This window comes from Mauremys reevesii, linkage group 4, assembly GCF_016161935.1.
Source record: "Mauremys reevesii isolate NIE-2019 linkage group 4, ASM1616193v1, whole genome shotgun sequence".
NCBI lineage: Eukaryota > Metazoa > Chordata > Testudines > Geoemydidae > Mauremys > Mauremys reevesii.
The window spans coordinates 149,912,869-149,930,985 of record NC_052626.1 but is presented as its reverse complement, the minus strand read 5'-3'; the positions used below and the strand labels follow the sequence as shown (position 1 = coordinate 149,930,985).

At 65.4% G+C, this 18,117-nt stretch overlaps 1 protein-coding gene across 2 annotated transcripts; it reads right to left on the bottom strand.

Annotated features, from left to right (window-relative positions):
• Positions 1-1,594: 1,594 nt before the first annotated feature.
• On the bottom strand, positions 1,595-16,920 carry TBC1D10B (TBC1 domain family member 10B). Of its 2 annotated transcripts, XM_039534246.1 has the most exons (10): positions 16,724-16,920; positions 15,890-16,660; positions 12,450-12,549; positions 10,430-10,537; positions 10,221-10,327; positions 8,944-9,058; positions 7,877-7,942; positions 7,411-7,600; positions 5,788-5,942; positions 1,595-4,752 (listed from the first exon to the last, which is right to left on the bottom strand). In XM_039534246.1, exons 2-10 carry the CDS (start codon positions 16,651-16,653, stop codon positions 4,063-4,065), a joined length of 2,295 nt encoding a protein of 764 aa, XP_039390180.1. In that variant the 5' UTR covers positions 16,654-16,660; positions 16,724-16,920; the 3' UTR covers positions 1,595-4,062. The 2 variants fall into 2 exon arrangements, with proteins under 2 accessions (XP_039390180.1, XP_039390179.1); XM_039534245.1 differs by having other exon boundaries at positions 15,890-16,920.
• Between the last annotated feature and the right edge of the window lie 1,197 nt (positions 16,921-18,117).

The following is an 18,117-nucleotide window of genomic DNA, read 5'->3' as shown; positions in this document are numbered from 1 at the left end:
TCAGCAACGCTGCCGGAACCGTTTCTGTTCCAAGCCCCTGCCCTTGGGGAGAGGACCCAGTCCCCCACCGTCCTCCCCGAACCTCCTCCCACAATTCACAGCCCAGCCCCTTGTGGCCACTGCTCGTCCACCCAGGCAAGATCTCTAACCTGCTAGACCTTGCTCCCCACCCACAGAACCCAGGAGTCCTGGTTCCCAGCACTCCCTCTCCACCCCCGCCCAACCCACTAAGCCCCACTTCCCTCCCAGAGGTGGGGACGCTCACTAACCTCTCAAAGTGCCCTTAAGGATCTGAGACGGACAACTCAGCAACCCTCATGCCAGTGACCCAGAACAACCCCAGCACCAGGACCCAATGACCCTCTGTGATGAAGTGGGGAGTTTTCTTAATGGGTCTCAGTTTCCCTCACATGCTGCACGATTAACCAGGTGGTGGGACAAGGGCGTCCGCAGAGACCCCTAGCAGACCAGGTGTGAGTGCCCCAACTGATGAGCCTGGCCTGGGCAGCAAGCCAGCCAGTTCTGACCAGTTGAAGATCAAAGCCATGGGCTGGGGAGCCTGCCCCTGGGACAGACACATGCGGCTGGCAGCCCTGGGCTCTGGGTCTGACCAAGATGGACTTTGCTGTTACGTCCTGCTCTCTGTGCTAACAATGAACGTTTCTCCGCTGTTCCAGAGGCCTAACAAACCCTTCTGGGGTACCCCCCTGGCTGGGAGTCACTGCTGACTGCAGAACTCGGGGTGCAGAGCCCCTGTGGGGCTTCCCCAGGTGTCCTACTCAGCTGGACTCACTGTGTGGAATGGGTGCTGAAGGATCCGAGGTCGGCCCAAGGAGACGTACCCTAGTGTGTGCGCGCCCTGGAGAGGGCCCCAATTCACGGCTGTTCAACTAGCACCAAGCCTGTTCCCCCCTGACACCCTCAAAAGACTTTCAAGGAACCAAGACCCACAGTCCAAGGACTCTCAAAGAACTATGACCGTCAAAGACCCAAAGATCCTCCAAGACCCCCAACCCAACAACCATCAAAGAGCCAGGATCCCCAATCAGCCAATGATTCTCAGAGATCTAAACCCAAAGGCCTTCAAAGAACCACAACCCCCAACAAGCGTATGATTCTCAAAGACCTACAATCCAGTGACCCTCAGAGAGCCAGACTGACAACCCAATGACTCAAAACAGCCATGACCCCCAAGGAGCCAATGATTCTGAATTGACCCTCAAAGAACCAATGACCCTCAAAGACCTAGAACCCAATGACCTTCAAAGAACCATCATGACCCACCAACCCAGCCTTCAAAGAGCCAGACCCCCAACCCAATGACCCTGAAAGAGCCCAATGACCATCAAAGACCTAGAATCCACTGCCCCTCAAAGAACTGTGACCCCCCAAGCCAATGACCTTCAAAGAGCCATGACCCCAATGAGCCAATGATTCTCAAAGATCCATCACCCACAACCCAAAGACCCTCAGAGCACGATACACCCCAATCCAGTGATACCCCCTAGAGCCCACGATTCTGAGACCTACAACCCAAACGATCCTCAGAGAGCCACGCCCCCCAACCATGACGCCCAAAGAACAGTGCTGCGTCTTCCAAGTTTGCAATTTTTTTTTGTTAACCTTTTTAAACAAAGCGACAAAATAAAATCTCAGAGAATGAGGCACAAACAACAGAAAGGGGCGGGGAGGGGGAATGGAGAAAGAGGAGAGATGTAAAATGTAAACATCCAGTTTTCTGCCCTTCATGCCCAGGATGGGGGTGGCATAAAAAGAGAGACTAGGGATTAGAGCTGGGGCAAGGGGGGGGGGGGGGCTGTATCTCTATATTCCAGTGTCTGTCCCATTAAATAAGACCTCATGGCCAAACCCAAAATGTCTGTATACATAATTACAATACCGAGACATATATATAATATATGTGTATAGAGAGACACGTATATACAAAGGGTGGGAGGGAGAAAAGGGGGGGCTTGTTGGGTGGCAGGTGGGAGTTACATTGGCTGGGGGGGCAGCTAGCGGCATGGTTTGTGGGAATGAGGTTTGGCTGGAGGCAAAGAACAGCAATGTGGTCTCTTGCTCAAAGGAGCCACTCTACAAGGTTAAGTTAAAGCCATGTCTTGCAAAGAGGGGAAACTGAGGCAAAGGGGGAAGTGACAGAGCTGGGGATAGAACCCAGGAGTCCTGATTCCCAGCCCACCCCCACACTCTAACCCACTAGCCCCCACTCCCTGCCTGGAGGCAGGGATAGAACCCAGGAGTTCTGGTGCTCTTTGCTAGCTTTACACAAGACAGTGGGGGTTGGGGGATTCCCATTGGGTCAGCCCCACTCCTCTTCCAGCCAGCGTGAAAGTGTTAGCCTCCCATCTGAGACCCCTGCTCTCCCTCCATGGGGCCAGTGGGTGTCCTCTAGTGGTCGCACAGCGTACCACAGTCAGAGAGAGAAAATTCCAGTTATTGTAAGGGTGTTTGTTCATGCTTTTTAAGGGGCCGGGGGGGGGGTGTTTGTTGGGTCTGGGGGGACTGGAGTGTGTTGATGGTTGGGGTGAATCACATATAAGCCAGAGAAGGGGAGGCAAGGAATTGACAAGACAAAAGAGATAACCAAGAGAGTATCCGGGGGGGGGAGTGTCTAAGAGCCAATTTAATATCCCCCAGGGCAAATTGGGGGGGGGGGCTATGTGGTGCTAGTCAGAAAAAGTCCCATAGCATCAGCCACTGGGGGACTTTATTGGCTTCTTGTCCACCAACACTGGGGACTCGATAAAATTTATCACAGCTCTCACGTGAAATAAACTTTATTGATACCCATGTCTGCAAACACTAGGACATCGATAAAGCTCATCCCAGCTCTCACATGGAACAGGATATTCTGTCTGCAAACACTGGAGTGTCGATAAAGCTCATCCGTGCCCTGACATGGAATGCCATGCTCTGGCTGGGAACACTGGGTTTGTCAATAAAGTTCATCCCCCACTCTTACAGGGAAGAAACTTTTTTGACACCTTGTCAGCAAAGTGGGCCACCAATAAAGTTCACCATCTTTCCCAGAAGGCCCCAAAGGAGACCATAACAGTGGGCCGCCAGGGTACCACACAAGTAATGAAGCCCCAGGTGGGGACAAGGAATGAACTTTATTGAAAGCCCAGCATTGGCAGACGAGAACAGTCCAGTTTGTCCAACACTGGGCTATCAATAAAGTTTACTCCTTGCCACAAAAACCCTGTGCTGGGAGATGGGAGAACTTTCTTGTTCTCTTGTCTGCAAGCACTGGGCTATCGATAAAGTTTCTCACCTAGCACGTGACTTTATCGACACCTTCTTGAGAGGCGGATGAGCTTTACTGATGTCCTGTCGGGGAACACCGGGCTACAGATAAATAAAGAAATGTGGTGTTGGGACAAGGAGGAACGTATGCCCTGTCCGCATACACTGGGCTGTCAATAAAGTTCATCCGTCTTGCCACTGAAAGTCCAAGTAGAAGAACTGTATTGATACCTGTGTCCATCAACAAGAACTGCGTTTGGGGGTGAACAGCACAAAGAGGAGCGCTCCTGCTAGCATGGGGGCAAGAGGGTGGCTCTTAAAACCAACCTCTCCCGAGCAGAGGGGCGGGGGGAGTGTAGGGCTGGAGTGGTTAAATAGTTTAAAGGGGATTCTCCTATATACAGTAAACGGGCTGGACTATTATTAATACAATTATATTCTGGTTAAGACTTGAGGGGGACGCCCCACACCCCTGGAAAAGCGCTTGGAGGGAGGGGTGTACCTGTTTGTTCCACCGACGGGAGGGGAGGACACAGAAAACGGGGGGGGGGGGGAGAGCACAGTAGTCGTTTGGCTTTCAAAGTCGTTAAGCAGGTCCCCTCCTGGCAGGAGGAAGATTGTGGGGCGCCCCCTGGAGGCTAGCTCAGAGCTCAACACTCTTGTCCTTTAGATTCCAGCTTCCTCCCAGCCGGCGACCCCACCCCCATCTGAGTCTCCTCACCCCTTGGTCCTTGGCTAATCTGTGGTGGGTCAGAGGCAGCAGGGCCCCCCCCCACTGTCCCACTCCCACTCAGCTCAGAAGTAAGTGTCCTGCAGCACAGAGCCTGCTGGGGGATCCCCGTCTTGCCCCCCGTCCTCGGCGCGGGGCGGGGCTTTGGCCTCCTTCCGGCGCATGGAGACCTTCCTCTCTTTCTTCTGCTTGGCCTCCTCCTTGGCGCGCTCCTTCTGCTGCTTCCGCTCCAGCTTCTCCTTCTCCTTCTTCTCCTGCTTCTCCCGCTCCTTCGCCAGCCGCTCCCGCTCCTTCTCCTGCTTCTCCCGCTCCTTCTGCAGCCGCTCCCGCTCCTTCTCCTTCTTCTTCTCCTTCGCTCCCCCCTTCTTGGGGCCCCCCAGCGGCGTGTTGTTCCCCGTGGGGGAGGGCAGAGTGATGTGGAGCCCTTCCGACACCACCTGGCCTGGGGCAGTGGCTGGAGTGGGGGCAGCGGAGACGGCCGGGCTGCCCATGGGGTGGGCGGGGGAGAAGTTGCCCCCCGTGCTCGCCCCACTGCCGCCGCGGGCCGCCCGCTGTTTGAAGCCGGTGAGGCTGAGCAGGCTGGCGCTGGAGGTCAGCGGGGGGTTCATGCGGTGACACTCTTCGTGGATGGCGCGGGAGCCGTGGAGGCGGCGAGAGGGTTTATACTGCAGCTCCCCGCGGGTCTCGCGCCACTTCTTGAGCTGCGTGGCGTTCTCACGCTCAATCAGCGCTTCCGTCACAGGCAGGTTCACCACCTGTGGGCGGGAGGCGCAGCTCAGACACCCGGCGGCACAGCGCCCTCTGGAGAACTAGCTTGGGGTCTGCCCCGACCCAGAGCGCCCCCTACTGGGTCATCCGTCCCATCCCTTGCAGCACAGCACCCCCTAGTGCAGGAGTTGGCAAACTACGGCCCACAGGCCAGATCCAGCTCACCAGCCGTTTAAAGCTGGTCCTGCAAGCTCCCGCTGGGGAGCAGGGTCTGGGGCCGCACCATGCAGCTCCTGGAAGCCGTGGCATGACCCTGCTCCAGCTCCTCCAATGGGAGCTGCAGGGGCAGTGCCTGCAGATGGGGCAGCGTGCAGAGCCACCTGGCCGCGCCTCTGCCTAGGAGCCGGAAAAGGGACACGCCACTGCTTCCAGGAGCTGCTTGAGGTAAGCGCCGCCTGGAGCCTGCACCCCTGAGCCTCTCCCCACGCCCCAACCCCCTGCCCCAGCCCTGATCCCCCTCTTGCCCTCCGAACCCCTCAATCCTAGCCCGGAGCACCCTCCTGCACCCCAAACTCCTCAGCCCCACCCCAGAGCCAGCACCCCCCTCCCTCCCCGTCCCCCCAACCCCAATTTTGTGAGCATTCATGGCCCGTCACACAGTTTGTATTCACCGATGTGGCCCTCGGACCAAAAACTTTGCCCACCCCTGCCCTAGTGCCACACTGGCGCCAGCACCAACTGCCAGGGGAGAGCCCGTACTCGCTCCCTGCAGCACAGCGCCCTCGGGCGTCAGAGCCAGCCCTGGCTGCCAGGGGAGAGCGCCCCCTGCTGAGCCCTGCCCCACTCCCTGCAGCACAGCGCGCCCTAGTGCCAACCTGGGACATTGGGGCCAGCCCTGACTGCTATGCGACAGCGCCCCCTGCTGAGCCCTGCCCCACTCCCTGCAGCACAGCGCCCCCTAGCGCCGCACTGGGGCCAGCTCTGACTGCTATGGGACAGCGCCCCCTGCTGAGCCATGGTGGTCTCCCTTCCACACCCTGAACCAGCCAGGCCCTGACTCGGTGCCGCCGGGCGGGGCTCACCTCCAGGATGAGGAAATCCTCTTGCATGCTCTGAGCTGGCAGGTTGCGCAGCTTCTCCATGGTTTCGTACATGCCCTGGCAGCTGCGCAGCTTGTCCACCGAGCCCAGCGTATTCCGGAGAAGGACCAGGCCCACCCGGAAGACGATCTTCACCCCTGGGGTGGGGAAAGGGTAGAGAGACTGGTGTGAGCCATGGGGTTTCAGGGACCTTTGTGCTGGGTGTCAGCCATGCACACATAGGGAGGAGAGCGGAGGTGGGGTCAGCTGGATGGGTGGTTGGGTTGGATGTAGGGTGACCAGATAGCAAGTGTCACGGGGGTGGGGGATAATAGGTGCCTATGTAAGACAAAGACCCAAATATCGGGACTGTCCCTATAAAATCAGGACGTCTGGTCACCCTAGTTGGATGGGACGTCTGGGTTGATGGATTGGGTTGCGTTGAATAGAATGACTGGGTTGGATTGGATTGGGTTGAGTTGGATGGGATGGTTGAGTTGATGGAAGATGAGTTAACAGATTGGGTTGATGCAGTGAGTTGGGTTGGACGCATGGTTGATATGGGTTGGGTTGATCAGATGGATGGTTGGTTTGGAAGGACTGGGTTGAGTTGGGCTGGATTGTATAGAGTGGTTGAGGGATGGCTGGTTGATTTAGACTGGGTTGAATGGTTGGTTGGACGGTTGGTTGGGTAGGATGGCTGGATTAGATGGATCAATGGGTGATTGGCTGGTTGGGTTGGATGGGGAATGGGTTGGATTGGTCAGATGTATGGATGAGGGACAGGTTGGATGGTCATATGGATGGACAGTGGGTTGGATGGGACAGTTGGATGGATAGGAAATGGGTTGGGCTGGTCAGAAGGATGGATGGATGGTTGGGTAGGTCGGATGGATGGATGGCTAGTTGGGATGGGACGATGGACGGATGGTTGGACTGGTCAAGAAGATGGATGGTTGGCTCTGATAGGAGATCGGTTGGCCTGATCAGATAGATGGGATGGCTGGATGGATGCAGGATGGGTTGGTCACATGGACGGATGGTACCATTGGTCAGGTGGAGGGATGGTTGGCTTGGGTTGGTCAGATGCACAGATGGGACAGCTGGATGGCCGGAGAGCGGGTTGGGTTGCTCGGACGGACGGCCGGAGAGCGGGCTGGGTTGCTCGGACGGACGGATGGAGCGAGGGTGGGTTGGGTTGCTCGGATGGATGGATGGAGCGAGGGTGGGTTGGGTTGCTCGGATGGATGGATGGACAGATGGAGAACGGGCTGGGTTGCTCGGACGGCCGGAGAACTGGCTGGGTTGCTCGGACGGACGGATGGATGGACGGATGGAGCACGGGTTGGGTTGGTCAGACAGATGGATGGACGGATGGAGCACGGGTTGGGTTGGTCAGATGGATGGATGGATGGAGCACGGGTTGGGTTGGTCAGATGGATGGATGGAGCACGGGTTGGGTTGGTCAGACGGACGGATGGAGCGAGGGTGGGTTGGGATGGGACGATGGACTGAGTTGGAGGTTGGGTTGGTTTGGTTTGATTGGCTGGGTTGGACTGCATTGGGCTGGGCAGTGACACTCATACAGAGGGCTGGACGGACGGACAGAACGGGGGGGCGTCTCACCCTCGCAGAAGAACATATCCCAGACGCGCAGCACCGAAGCCCAGGGCAGGGTGCGGGAGAAGATGCACATGAACCACTCCGTCATGTAGAGGATGGGGTCAATCTTGTATTTCTTCAAGTGCCGATAGGCCATGGGGGATGCCCGGCGCAGCAAGGCAAAGAAGATCTCTCCATCCAGCTGGATGGCTTCCTGCCGGGGGAGGGGAACACATCAGCCCCTGCTCTGGCTCTGCCACCCCCAAACACCCTCCCTTGTCCCTCCATCCCTCAACACTCCCCCTTCACTGCTCACCCCCACAAGGCTCCCCATTCACTGCCATCAACCCCCGTCCTTCCCCATCCCCCACACCAACACCCCCCTCTCCACGAAGGATCACTCGGCAGAACCCCCCCTCGCAGAGAGGGGGAGGCGGGCCCCAGCCCCGAGACCGCCCTGCCCTGCCCCACCAGCGGGGGTGCTACTCACCAGCCCTGCGCTGTAGTAGCCTGGCAGGTACTTCTCACAGATCTGCACCAGGCACCAGAAGGCTTGCTGCGGGGACGGAGAAGGGGGAGACATCAGACAGAGACAGAAACCAAGAGAGGATCCAGCCCCAGGGCGTAGCTGCACTACGGGACAGACGGGGTCTCTCCCCTCCATGTTTAATCCAGCTCCTTCTGTCGACCAGGCCTCATCTACCCTGGGGCTTAGGTCAACCTCACTGCGGTGCTCAGAGCGAGATTGTCCTGGCCTGGGATGACCCAGCTGGGTCACTCGAAGTTTGCGGTGTAGACCAGGTCTCAGACACGCCCCAGAGAGGAGACCCAGACACGCACCGAGGCTATGTCCACACACACACACACACACACACACACGCGTGTTCCTAACCCACATTAGCGAACTCGGCTGGAGACAGCAGCTGCGGCGTTAGCTCCCGCGGGTTAACACACACGCTGAGGTTTCTGCAGTGCAGACGCGCCCTGAGAGAGTCCCAGCCAGAGGCAGACAACGCAGGAATGGGGGGAGAAGGGGAAACCCCCCAACGTGTAACAGGGGAGCGAAGCTGCACGCGACGGACAGACTGACCAGACTGGGATGGACAGAGCGACAGACAACGCTTCGGGCTGGAGAGCGAGAGAGGGAGGAAGAAACGGGAGCCCGAAAACAGACACACAAAACACAATCGGGCAAAAGAGACACGGACAGACAGACAAAATGCACAGACGCTATGTCAGATGGGAGGGGTATTGCCCAGAGAAGGGGACAGAACCCTGGAATCCCGGCTCCCAGCCCCCCCGCTCCCCTCCCAGAGCCAGGGAGAGAACCCAGGAGTCCTGGCTCCCAGCCCCCCCTGCTCTAACCCACCAGCCCCCCCGCTCCCCTCCCAGAGCCAGGGAGAGAACCCAGGAGTCCTGGCTCCCAGCCCCAAATCCAAGAAGTGCCCAGAGGTAAAACCAGCCAGACATGTAAGAAGCAAGAGGGGATCGGGGGAGGCGTGAGGCTGGGGTGGGGCTCTCACTCAGCCACCGGGGGCGCTAGCGGGCGGCTCGTACCTCAGCAGGCATGTGCATCAGCAGGACGGCAGCCACGGGGGCCTGGGCCTGGCAGTAGCCCTCGTCGGGCCGGTAAATGGTGTAGGCCTTTAGGATGCGGTACAAGTCCTGCTGCCTGTGGGAGGAAAGGGAGGGGGGTCAGACACACACAGGGGCCTTGTCCTCTAGGGGGCGCCGGCTCCGGCCCCAGGGCAGGGACTGGCTGGCTCGGGGGACGGGCGATGGGACACGGGGCCTGTCCCCTCTAGGGGGCGCCGGCTCCAGCCCCAGGGCAGGGACTGGCTGGCTCGGGGGATGGGCGATGGGACACGGGGCCTGTCCCCTCTAGGGGGCGCTGGCTCCAGCCCCAGGGACTGGCTGGCTCGGGGGACGGGCGATGGGACGCGGGGCCTGTCCCCTCTAGGGGGCGCCGGCTCTGGCCCCAGGGCGGGGACTGGCTGGCTCAGGGGATGGGCGATGGGACGCGGGGCCTGTCCCCTCTAGGGGGCGCCGGCTCTGGCCCCAGGGCGGGGACTGGCTGGCTCAGGGGATGGGCGATGGGACGCGGGGCCTGTCCCCTCTAGGGGGCGCCGGCTCTGGCCCCAGGGCGGGGACTGGCTGGCTCGGGGGATGGGCGATGGGACGCGGGGCCTGTCCCCTCTAGGGGGCGCCGGCTCCAGCCCCAGGGCAGGGACTGGCTGGCTCGGGGGATGGGCGATGGGACACGGAGCCTGTCCCCTCTAGGGGGCGCCGGCTCCAGCCCCAGGGCAGGGACTGGCTGGCTCGGGGGATGGGCGATGGGACGCGGGGCCTGTCCCCTCTAGGGGGCGCCGGCTCCGGCCCCAGGGCGGGGACTGGCTGGCTCGGGGGACGGGCGATGGGACGCGGGGCCTGTCCCCTCTAGGGGGCGCCGTCTCCAGCCCCAGGGCAGGGATGGCTGGCTCGGGGGATGGGCGATGGGACACGGGGCCTGTCCCCTCTAGGGGGCGCCGTCTCCAGCCCCAGGGCAGGGATGGCTGGCTCGGGGGATGGGCGATGGGACACGGGGCCTGTCCCCTCTAGGGGGCGCCGGCTCCAGCCCCAGGGCAGGGACTGGCTGGTTCCGGGGATGGGTGATGGGACGCGGGCCTGTCCCCTCTAGGGGGCGCCGGCTCCAGCCCCAGGGCGGGGACTGGCTGGCTCGGGGGATGGGCGATGGGACGCGGGGCCTGTCCCCTCTAGGGGGCGCCGGCTCCGCTCCAGCTCAGGAAAGAGACTAGGAGGTTCTGGTCCAATGGGGGCTCCCCCCGGTCACTCACCCGTGGCCTCCCCTGGCAGCAAACATCTCGTGGAAGGGGAACTGCCGGTGCAGATCCTTTTCAATCACATCCAGCCACTTGGGGTCCCCGGGCTGGCGCTCCAGCTCCTAGGAGTCACGGGGACAGGGGTGAGACTCGGCCCCAGCTGCCCGTCACCCCCCCGCCTCCCCCTGCCCCCCAAAACCAGCCCGGAGGGGGAGGCCGCGCACCTCAAATTTGCCGGGGTTCTGGTCCAGGAGCTCCTTGCTGTTCGACAGCAGCTGCCAGGCTTTGGCCCGGAGAGACGAGGGGATCCCCTTCCGACAGCGCAGCTTCACCTGCGGGACAAGAGCCGCCATGGAGCCCGCACAGCGCCCCCTGCTGGGCGAGGCCGGGAGCGCCCCCCACAGCCAGCCCCTCGTCCTCCCCACGGCGCCCCCTGCTGGGCAAGGCCGGGAGCGCCCCCCACAGCCAGCCCCTCGTCCTCCCCACGGCGCCCCCTGCTGGGCGAGGCCGGGAGCGCCCCCACAGCCAGCGCTGCCCCCTCCCCACGGTGCCCCCTGCTGGGCGGCCGAGCGCCCCACAGCCAGCCTCGTCCTCCCACGGCGCCCCTGCTGGGCGAGGCCGAGCGCCCCACAGCCAGCCCTCATCCTCCCCACGGCGCCCCTGCTGGGCGAGGCCGAGCGCCCCACAGCCAGCGCTGCCCCTCCCCACGGTGCCCCTGCTGGGCGGCCGAGCGCCCCACAGCCAGCCTCGTCCTCCCACGGCGCCCCTGCTGGGCGAGGCCGAGCGCCCCACAGCCAGCCCTCGTCCTCCCCACGGCGCCCCTGCTGGGCGAGGCCGGGAGCTCCCCACAGCCAGCCCTGCCCCCTCCCCACGGCGCCCCCTGCTGGGCGAGGCCGGGAGCGCCCCCCACAGCCAGCCCCTCGTCCTCCCCACAGCGCCCCCTGCTGGGCGAGGCCGAGCCCCACAGCCAGCCCCGCATCCTCCCCACGGTGCCCCCGGATGGGCGAGGCCGGGAGCGCCCCCCACAGCCAGTCCTCGTCCTCCCCACGGCGCCCCCTGCTGGGCGAGGCCGGGAGCGTCCCCCCACAGCCAGCGCTGCCCCCTCCCCACATCGCCCCCTGCTGGGCGAGGCTGGGAGCTCCCCCCACAGCCAGCCCCTCGTCCTCCCCACGGCGCCCCCTGCTGGGCGAGGCCGGGAGCGCCCCCCACAGCCAGCCCCTCGTCCTCCCCACAGCGCCCCCTGCTGGGCGAGGCCGGGAGCGCCCTCCACAGCCAGCGCTGCCCTCCCACGGCGCCCCCTGCTGGGCGAGGCCAGGAGCGCCCCCCACAGCCAGCCCCTCGTCCTCCCCACAGCGCCCCCTGCTGGGCGAGGCCGGGAGCGCCCTCCACAGCCAGCGCTGCCCCTCCCCACGGCGCCCCCTGCTGGGCGAGGCCAGGAGCGCCCCCCACAGCCAGCCCCTCGTCCTCCCCACAGCGCCCCCTGCTGGGCGAGGCCGGGAGCGCCCCCCACAGCCAGCCCCTCCTCCTCCCCACAGAGCCCCCTGCTGGGCGAGGCCGAGCGCCCACAGCCAGTCCTCGTCCTCCCACGGCGCCCCCTGCTGGGCGAGGCCGGGAGCGCCCCCACAGCCAGCGCTGCCCCCTCCCCACGGTGCCCCCTGCTGGGCGAAGCCGGGAGCGCCCCCCACAGCCAGCCCCTCGTCCTCCCCACGGCGCCCCCTGCTGGGCGAGGCCGGGAGCGCCCCCCACAGCCAGCCCCTCGTCCTCCCCACAGCGCCCCCTGCTGGGCGAGGCCGAGCGCCCCACAGCCAGCGCTGCCCTCCCCACGGCGCCCCTGCTGGGCGAGGCCAGAGCGCCCCACAGCCAGCCTCGTCCTCCCCACAGCGCCCCTGCTGGGCGAGGCCGAGCGCCCACAGCCAGCGCTGACAGCCAGCCCTCGTCCTCCCCACGGCGCCCCCTGCTGGGAGGCCGGGAGCGCCCCCCACAGCCAGCCCTCGTCCTCCCACGCGCCCCTGCTGGGCGAGGCCGGAGCGCCCCACAGCCAGCGCTGCCCCTCCCACGGCGCCCCTGCTGGCGAGGCCGGCGCCCCACAGCCAGCGCTGCCCCCTCCCCACGGCGCCCCCTGCTGGGCGAGGCCGGGAGCGCCCCCCACAGCCAGCCCCTTGTCCTCCCCACGGCGCCCCCTGCTGGGCGAGGCCGGGAGCTCCCCCCACAGCCTGGCTCCCCACAGTGCCCCCTGCTACTCACCTTCTGGAATCTCCGCGAGAGCCATTTATCCCAGTGGGAAAACATATCGAGCCATTTGAGCTCCCGCTGCCGCGCCACGTCCACCGGGATGGCGCTCTCCCTGCGGGGGAGGGAGGGGATCAGAGACACGGCGCGGCCACACCCCACCAGCCAGTACAGCAGGGGAGGCCTGTCAGCGGGGAGAGCTTCCCCACAGCAGTGCCCTGGAGGGGGAGCGGGGCCGCTGGCGCTGGGAGCTTCCCCACCCAGAGGAGGGCACGGGAGGGGACTGGGGGGGCAAGAAGCAGACTCCCCCCGTTGGGGCACATTGGCTCCCAGCCTGCAACGGAAACTGGGGCCTATTAAACCATCTAGGATGTTTGTAATTGTAAGAGAGACCTCGGCACCACCCCCCAGCTCTGCCAGTGCCCCTCACTCCTGACCCACAGCCCTTGCCAGCCCAGCCCTGACCCCCACCCCAGCTCTGCCAGTGCCCCTCACTCCCGACCCGCAGCCCCCGCCCCCCAGCTCTGCCAGTGCTCCTCACTCCCGACCCGCAGCCCCTGCCAGCCCAGCCCTGCCCCCCAGCTCTGCCGGTGCCCCTCACTCCCGACCTGCAGCCCCTGCCAGCCCAGCCCTGCCCCCCCCAGCTCTGCCGGTGCCCCTCACTCCTGACCCGCAGCCCCTGCCAGCCCAGCCCTGGGCTCCCCTGCCCCCAGCTCTGCCAAAGCTCCATCCCAGGGATGTGATGGGTGGGTTTGACTGGGAAGTGAAATGAACAAGGTCCCGAGTGGAACAGACCAGCCCGGTTTCCATTCCCCCGGGGAGGAAGGAGGAAACACGTTGGGGCCGAAATGATTCTGTGTCTGGTTGGGCCAGGGAGGCTCTGCACCAGCCCTGCAGCAGCAGCCGCCTCCCAGCACCAGCCCCCGAGCTCTCAGTTCCCACTTCCCAAGCAGCCTCCCTGCCTGGTCCACTGCTGTCCCCTCCCCTGAGCCCAATCCAGCCCCAGGCTGGGGAACCGGCTGCTCAGGGGGAAGGGGAACGGGGACGCGGAGCCCCCTAGGCCAACACCGGGGAAGCCACCCCAAGCTGATGCCCTGTCATGTGATGAGTCTGCTGGGTCTCAGCCAATGCGTCCCCGGCCTCTCCATCCCCCCCCGGGCGATGAGCAGCCCCCCAGCAGCCAGGCCCAGGGCAGAACGGCCCATGGAGCTGGCCCTGGTATGGGGCGGGGCAGACTGAGCTCGACTCCACAGGCCCAGGGTAGGGAGTGGATGGGCGGGGGGAGGGCGGAGAAACAGGAAGAGCAGGGAGGGGAAACAGGAAGTGGTGGCTTGGGGCTGCCTCATTGAGAAACTCAGGAAGGGAAGCGGGGGCGTTCGCACGAGCAGGGGGGGGAGAAGTGGGGAGACGCCCCTTCTCCGCCATCGCCCCCCACTGCAGAGCTGTGGCTGGAGGGTCTGTCTCCCCGCAGGGCCCAGCCCCCCCAGGGCCCAGCTCTGCCCCCCAGGGCCCAGCCCCTGCCCCCCACAGCGCAGCCATCTCACGGCTCAGCCCCTGCCCCCCAGGGCCCAGCCCCTGCCCCCCACCGCCCAGCCCTCTCACGGCCCAGCTCTGCCCCCCACCGCCCAGCCACTCCAGGGCCCAGCCCCTGCCCCCCACGGCCCAGCTCTGCCCCCCACAGCCCAACCACTCCAGGGCCCAGCCTCTGCCCCCCACGGCCCAGCCACCCCAGGGCCCAGCCCCTGCTCCCCACAGCGCAGCCATCCCAGGGCCCAGCCCCTGCCCACCACGGCCCAGCCACCCCCGGGCCCAGCCCTGCCCCCACAGCCCAGCCACCCCACGGCCCAGCCCCTGCCCCCACGGCCCAGCCACCCCAGGGCTCTCCCTGCCCCCACGGCCCAGCTCTGCCCCCACAGCCCAGCCATCCCAGGGCCCAGCCCCTGCCCCCACGGCCCAGCCACCCCAGGGCCCAGCCCTGCCCCCACGGCCCAGCCACCCCAGGGCTCAGCCCCTGCCCCCACAGCCCAGCTCTGCCCCCATGGCCCAGCCATCCCAGGGCCCAGCCCCTGCCCCCCACGGCCCAGCCATCCCAGGGCCCAGCCCCTGCCCCCCAGGGCACAGCCATCCCAGGGCCCAGCCCCTGCCCCCCAGGGCCCAGCCATCCCAGGGCCCAGCCCCTGCCCCCCCGGGCACAGCCATCCCAGGGCCCAGCCCCTGCCCCCCACGGCCCAGCCACCCCAGGGCTCAGCCCCTGCCCCCCAGGGCCCAGCCATCCCAGGGCCCAGCCCCTGCCCCCCAGGGCCCAGCCATCCCAGGGCCCAGCCTCTACCCACCACGGCCCAGCCATCCCAGGGCCCAGCCCCTGCCCCCCAGGGCCCAGCCACCCCATGGCCCAGCCCCTGCCCCCCACGGCCCAGCCACCCCAGGGCCTAGCTCTGCCCCCCACACGGATTGTCCTAGTCTCCCCACCCCAAGCATCAGCCCCTCCCCACCTAAGCCCCATACACACACCCAAGTGTCCCCCCACATCCATACCTGGGCCCAACATCCTCACCTCTTCCCCCGGCCCCGCTCAGTCCCTCCCTAACAGGCCCAGGCGCCGCTCCCCACCCCCTCTGATCTGGCCCCTCATCCCGGTCTCCCCCCGGCTCCCATCCCTGCCTGGCTGGGCCGAGGGGCTGATCCAATCTGGTCTTGCCTTCTCCCCTCCCCTCGGTCTCCCCTGCCCCAGATCAGCCCCTGGGCCTAGCTTCCAGCACCCTGGTTCCCCCACTCAGTCATCCCCTCCCCGCCCCCAGGGACTCGGCTGCATCGCGGGGCAGGCCCTGAGCCCCAGGGATGGGCAAGACACCTGCTTCAGCCAAGCCACCCATGTGCCGAGCGGGCCAGGTCTCAGCCCTGCCCCCGACTCCGACCAGGGCTAGTTTGTGGGGGGCGAGGGGAGGCAGGACTGGGGGCCGGGTGGGGGAGTGATCTCAAGTTCCCTAGGAGTTTTGTTTCGGCCTGGGAGGGGGATTGAGGGGCAGAGACTCCCAAGGATGGAAAACGGGCCTAAGCGGGCTCCAGGCATGGCTCCCCCAGGGCGATATGGGGCTGGGCGGGGAGGCTGGGGCCTGAGGCAGGCACAGGAGGGTCGGGAGAGCCAGAAAGATCCCTGCTCCAGGCACTCCCTCGCCACAGCTCTCTGCCGAGGCTGCCAGGGCTGGGCCGGACAGCCCCCGCAGGCCCTGCACGGATCTGGGCTGAGACCCAACACACTCGCTGCCTGCTGGGGACCGGGAATGGGGGTCTGACCCTGGGAACAGATGGGAGCTGGTGCCCCCTAGAGGGGAAAGGCCCTGGGTCCCATTTCCCACCCCCGTGAGCCAGCCAGGCCCCTGCCCTGGCACCAGACCGGAGCCAGCGCCCCCTAGAGAAGAAAGAGTAAATGTGACGGGGGTGGCTCGGGTACTCACAGCATCCCCGAGTGCTGGTTGCCCCCCAAGAAGCCATATTTGTCTGTTCTGCGGTAGGCCAAGCCATTGATCTCCGAGTCCGAGCCCAGGGAGCTGACGTCGTCCAAGAACCCGGCGCCACTCAGGGACTCCAAGGTGCCCGACATGAGGCTGACCGAATCCAGGTAACTCAGGGTGTCTGGAGCCGGCGGGGGCCTGGGAGGTGGGATTCCAGGACCCAGGCTGGACTGCGACCCCATGTCCTGGGAGGTGGTGGACCCTAGGTCTGCAGGCCCCTCCGTCGCAGTGGGAGAGCTCTTCTCCGGCACCACCGGGCTGGGCGCCACCACCACCACGGACGGCGAGGGGAAGGGCGTCGGGAGGGGCTTCACCGGGGTGCACGGGGCTGCAGTTTCCGTGGCGGGAGACGGCGTGGGAGAGGCCACCGCCACAGTGACCGTTTCCGTGGGACCTGTCACCACGTCGACCCCTGCCATCTGCATCGTTTCTGTGGAAACCGTCCCTGTAGCGGCCGCCATGGTGGCTACGGGTGCTGTTACCACAGGAGACGCCACCGAATCGGCATTGTTGCCCATCAGCCCTGGACACGCCACCCCGCTGCTCGTCGCCGCTGCCACGCTGCCCGGCGATGCCGTCGCGTTGCCTAGAGATGCCGCCACGTGGCCTGTGGGTGTCGGAGATACCGCCAGGTTGCTTGGAGATGCCGCCACAGTGCTGGTTGCCGCCGCGGTGCCCAGTGACACAGTTCCGCTGCCCGTTGCCATCGGAGATGTCGCCAGGCTCCCTGTCGCCGGCGGATACAACGACGCCCCGCTGTCCATCGCCGGTGGAGATGTCGCCAGGCTCCCTGTCGCCGTGGGAGATGCCGACGCCCCGCTGCCCGTCGCCGGCGGAGATGTCGCCAGGCTCCCTGTCGCCGTGGGAGACGCCGACACCCCGCCGCCCGTCGCCGGCGGAGATGTCGCCAGGCTCCCTGTCGCCGTGGGAGACGCCGACGCCCCGACGCCCGTCGCCGGCGGAGATGTCGCCAGGCTCCCGTCGCCGCGGGGAGACGCCGACGCCCGCTGCCCGTCGCCGGCGGAGATGTCGCCAGGCTCCCGTCGCCGTGGAGACGCCGACGCCCGCTGCCCGTCGCCGCGGAGATGTCGCCAGGCTCCCGTCGCCGTGGGGCGCCGCCGCTGCCCGTGGCCCCGTTGCCCCCAGGCCCGGCCGTGGCCGGGGGTCTGGGCGCCGGCGGGGTTGGCGTCGCCATGGCGCTCAGCTTGGCGGCGTAGAGCGCCGAGCGGGGGGCGTTGTACCGGGGTGGGGGCGATGGGGTGTCGCCAGCCCCCATCTCCATGGCGACAGCCGGCTCCTCCCCCCCCAGCCCTTGGGGGGGCGGCCTAGTGGCCCCCACCGAGGCCTGGGCTAGAGTGATGGGGGAGGGAGGCGGAGGCAGGAGCCTCGCTGGGTCTCTGCCTTGGCCTCAGCATCCAGAAGCCAGGGCGGCCCCCCTCAGGCTGCGCGCGCAACCCGGCAGTGCCACGTGGGAAGGCGGCCAATCCCAGGCCGGGAGGGCAACCGGGCCAGCCAATTAGAGGGGAGGAGGGGGAGGGCTGTGGGAGGGCGGGTCCGAGTGAGCGGGAGCCGCTCCGGGATGGGCCAATCAGGGCAAGGAAGGTCGGGGTTCCGGCCAATCGGGCAGATGGCAATCAAAAGAGGAAGGGCGGGTGAGCGAAGGGCTGGGGCGATGGGGCGGGACCAGTGGAGATGTGGCCAATCAGAGCAGAGGTATAGCCCCAGCCACCCAATCGGAAGGTGAGGTTAAACCAATCACCACAGAGACAGGAGAGTCGGGCCTGTGAGAGGAAGGGGCGGGTCTAACGCTACATTCAACCAGTCCTAGGAGGACCGGCTTTAGCTCAGCCAATTAGTGGCAAACAGGGTCGCAGCTTAACCAATCAGTGTCGGGGACACCTCCAGCTGGCGCCGGTGGCCCAAGCGCTTTGTCTGTTGGCCAATAAAACACCGGAGCGGGAAACTGACCGGCGACTGCTCGAGCCAATGAGCGCGGACTTAGGGAGGGAGTGGCAGGCTCCTCAACAAATGGACACCCAAGAGCGGGCAGCTCAGAACGGGGCGGACTGCGCCAAGGGGGAGGGGCCGTTGGTGACAGTTGGGCGGTTGATTGGCGGTTGTCTCAACCAATAGAAGAGAAGGGATGGCGGAAGTGGCCGCCAATAGAAAGG

Bases quoted from the DNA above. Each gene is read 5' to 3' on its own strand.
- TBC1D10B (XM_039534245.1), bottom strand. From the start codon at position 16,710: ATGGACAGCGGGGCGTCGTTGTATCCGCCGGCGACAGGGAGCCTGGCG. The intron at 10,538-12,449 runs GTGAGTAGCAGG...CTTGTCCCGCAG, and splicing joins TCTCGCGGAGATTCCAGAAG to GTGAAGCTGCGCTGTCGGAA. The intron at 10,328-10,429 runs GTGCGCGGCCTC...CGTGACTCCTAG, and splicing joins AGAACCCCGGCAAATTTGAG to GAGCTGGAGCGCCAGCCCGG.